The 4044-nt window shown below is 50.5% G+C and overlaps 1 protein-coding gene across 1 annotated transcript in view; it reads right to left on the reverse strand.

The window, feature by feature from the left end:
* PRSS12 (protease, serine, 12 (neurotrypsin, motopsin)) overlaps window positions 1-831 on the reverse strand; it is an 83601-nt gene extending 82770 nt beyond the window's left edge. Inside the window, exon 1 of the mRNA XM_008592094.1 lies at window positions 330-831. Coding sequence (XP_008590316.1) covers window positions 330-831 — 502 coding nt within the window. The remainder of the gene's footprint in view (window positions 1-329) is intronic.
* Window positions 832-4044: the final 3213 nt, after the last annotated feature.

The following is a 4044-nucleotide window of genomic DNA, read 5'->3' on the forward strand; positions in this document are numbered from 1 at the left end:
TGTCACACACACACACACACACACACACACACACACACACACACACACACACACAGCAGCCAGAAGACAGATCATATCCAGGAACCCAGAGCTCAGCACCTTGCATAGTAACTGTCACCCCTGACAATCTTCACACACAAAGCACACCCTGCTTACCCAAACTTAGGGTACCAAAATATACTTATCTGCTAACCGTGCTGCTCACCATTACACCCCGCAACGCGAACTCGCAGCCTCACACCCTCTCACTCTCTCTAAGAGACAGATCTAAGAGCCAGGCTGGCTCGGTGCCAGTCCCGAGTTGCCGTCGCTGCTCCGAGGCCACTCACCATGTCTGCAGTCGCAGTAGCCCCAGTCCACTCTACCGTGGGCGTTCCCATAGAAGCACCAGGGTCTGCCAGCGCCGTCGGGGCGTCGGCAAAAGTTGTGGCGCTGCCCTTGCAGCTGAGCCCAGCCCGCCGGGGGCGACCGCTCCAGGAAGGGTGGCACTTCTGCCCAGCGCAGACATGGGGCGCCGAAGTCCGTCACGTTGACCCACGGCTCGCCGGCGGGGCAGCCCCCGCGGTGCGGCTGGGGGGTGTGCCCAGCCTGGAGGGCGTGCAGGCGCTGGGCAGAGAGCGCCCGCGGGGGGATCGGGGAGCGCGGGACAGAAGGTGACGGAGGCGTCCTCTGCTGCCGAGGCTGGGTGGGAAGGTAATAAGGGTACTGGGGACCGGGAGGGAGCGAATGGCGGTGGCGGTGGTGAAGGGGATAACTGAGGACCGGATCATTGCTGAGCACTTCGGGGAACGCCCCTAAAATCAGAGCCACGACGAAGGGGGCGAGCGTCATGGTGCCAGCGCTGCGGGGTTTGGTCCATGCTCCCCCGCTCCTCGGGTTCTGAAGGGGAGGAGAGGAGGGGGCGGGGGCGGGGCTGCCGCGTCCCTCGAATCCCCCAGCTCCCTCCCGCCCCCGGTGAGCGGACCGCCTTCCCCTCCCCACCTCGCCTCCAGCCTCTGGTGCTCCGCCGCGCCTCTGCTCCTGCCCGCCGGGGCGGTCGCGGGCAGAGAGATCTTCAGCTCGGCGGACACCAGGCTAGAACAGAGCACCTGGAAAGAGTAGGCGCAGACCGGCCCGGAGTGGTGGGGCCTGAGCCCCAGGTAGCGGGCAAAGTCACAAGCCCGGGAACTCTGCCCCCTGGCTGTGGGCGCCGCGCGCGCAGTCAAGCCGCGAGTCAGTCCTCCGCTTGGCCTCTGTCCGGCTCCGGCTATCAGCCCGCCAGGCAGGGCCAGCTGCGGGACTGCCGCGACCTCGCTGCGCCTGAGCCAAGCCCGAGGGTGCCAATGCGGGGGACGGTCTTGGCTGCCTCTTGCCAACAGGCAACACCACCACTGCCCGGCGTCTGGCAGCTCCCAAGTCTGGCACCAGTCCCGACAGCCGTCTCTCCTCCACCCCGTCCCATGTCCTATTTTCTCGGTTTTGAAATACTTAGAAAAGTGTGGAGGGATTTAGATGCAACTCTCCCTTGACAGCTCTCAAGATAAAAGTTATCAAAGGCAACGAGGAATGTTAAAGTCATTTACTGAACTGTGAGCTCTTCAAGGACGAGACCACGTTTTATTCAGCTTGATGTCTCCGTGCTTAACATCGTGCCCGAATAAACATTTGCTGAAATTAAATTCCTGAACCGACCCAGGGAAGGAAGCTTGAGCCTTTCTACTTCCTGCCTCCCACTTTCCACCCGGTGCCCTGGACAACGCCAGTTGTTTAGTTATTATTGGGATTCAGTGAGGCCCTCTTAATACCAAATTTCCTCTCTAACCAGAAAAGACTTCATCTGTCCAGGTCTCTATCCTATCCAAAACGTCCATCCCTCTAACACCTGCCTCGTTTTTGCAGGGGAGAGACTTGAGTTAAGCCTGTTCATTTTTCTCTCCAAAGTGAACTCTGCCTGCCGGCAATTTTGTAGCTTCACTGTTGGTTTAACCTTTGCTTAGTACGGCTCTTTCAACACCCTCCCACTCCAATAAAAAAAAAAAAAAAGTTGACTTAGAATAAAAATTTAAAAAAAATTACTGGAGCTGGATGCTTTAAGATTTCTCCTCTCAATTGTTCCTGACTATGCCATTAATATTAAATGAGAAGAAGGAAGCCCATAAAGAGGGTTAATATTTTACTTTCTGGCATGATCATGTTTTATTGTGGAGGAGAAATGCTGTCCCATAATATAATACATAATAAAACTTAAATGTTTATTGTTAAAACCTGGGTTTCAATTAAGAACTGAATTAATTCCGTACACCTAGCTTTAAATAATCCATCTTCAATTTTTGTGAATCATCTTATTGGGGTTTTTTTCACTCCTATTAATGAAATATTTGATTTTACTTCAGAAAGAATTGAGTAAAAGGAATGATATTAGGAATACAGGAATGTATTCCTCAAATCTTTATTCGAGATTTTTTATTCAAGATGCTTTTACCCATTATTTTGTTTTTTATTAATACTTTTCTGCCTCCAAAAGCATAATTAAAATTGTACTTGTGGAAGACAGTCAAAGGTAAAACACACATGTAGGGGCAGTCTATTTGCTTATTATAGTAGGGTAGAGTTCACCAGTCATAGATTTTTGATGTAATAGGTGACAGTTCTAAAAAGAGTCAGCCCTTTTCCTTTCAGACTGTCTCTTCCACTTTAGGCTACACACTTGATGGCCCAGGGAAGGCTCATCTCCGGACTGTGGCCGGCCTGCTCCGACCCTGCTCCCATCCCTTTTCTGCATGATTCATACAGCCATTGCTTTCCCACTTCCTGGGGGTAGGAAGATCCAGTTCCCACACATCTACATACCTGTAGACAGGGAAATAATAAGAGAGAAGAGAATAAAAGAGATTATTGGAGCTGAGCTCCAGGGAGGAGCACAGCCTTGGGCAATCTGGCACCTCGTTCAGCTCCCTTTACCCAACAGGCACTGAAGATTCTCTGAGGCCTCCTTACATTTAACAGATTGTGAAGTTGACACATGACAAAGTGGTGTTACCCACAGAAAATCCCACATCTGGATTTCATCATTTAAGTTATAAAACATAACTTTCATAGAAAATAAAATGGCCATTTATGTAATTGGACTACCTATGTGAGGGCCTCAATTTGGGTTCTGCCTTCTATTTTATGGCAAAGTATGGTTTAAATAGGTCCAATCTTTACATATTTCTCCCCTCCTCTGCTAACATTTTCCTGTTTTTTCTTATTTTATTCTCCTTGCTGCTACAAATGCAGATGTTTAGGATTCCCGAATCCTAATGCAATCCCTGATATGCATTTCTCCCTCCCACCCCCATCACATCACAACGTGTGGGGTGGGCAGCAGTGGGGGCAGGGAGGTTTGCAGGAGAAAACCTTTTCCTTCTACCTCTATTAGGCCACTACCTAGCCACAGCTCCTTCCTCCGATTCTCATCCCTCCATCAAGATACCAAAGCCAAAGGAGAGTGGGAGGCAACTCCAACTTTTTACAACTGTAAGAACCCCACAGCTGATTTTTTCTGCCTTCCCTTCCCTTCAGCAACAGCAAAGGAGCAAGGAAAGGGAACAGAAAGGAACAAGTGACGTCTTGCAGGCACTCCCCACCACAACACTTGGAAGTCCCCAGGAGGTCCTCATAATCCTCCCTCGTCACCTCTGTCACCTCCAATTCCATCGAGCAAACTCATTGATTCGGGGCCCAAAAAGTCAACTCCCTCCTCCTCTCCCCCCTCCCCCCCGCTCAGCTTCACAGCCTATTCTGGTAGAGCCTAGATAAAGAACCACAACTGGAAACCTAGGGAAATGAAGAGCAGAATCTCTCTGCCCACATCACAACAGGGAGGGTGGGCAGGCTTGGGGGTGGGGGTGGGGTACACATACATCTGCTTATCTGTACTTTACAATGGCGACTATGTTATATATACACATTTGGTTTTATAGTGGTCTAGGGGATCATTTTACCTCACATATGTCATGGGCTGAATAGCTCTTCTGTACTTGGATTTGGAAACATAACCAATATGTATATTATTTTTACAGA

This window comes from Galeopterus variegatus, unplaced genomic scaffold (genome assembly GCF_000696425.1).
Source record: "Galeopterus variegatus unplaced genomic scaffold, G_variegatus-3.0.2 Scaffold152, whole genome shotgun sequence".
In the NCBI taxonomy this organism is placed as follows: domain Eukaryota; kingdom Metazoa; phylum Chordata; class Mammalia; order Dermoptera; family Cynocephalidae; genus Galeopterus; species Galeopterus variegatus.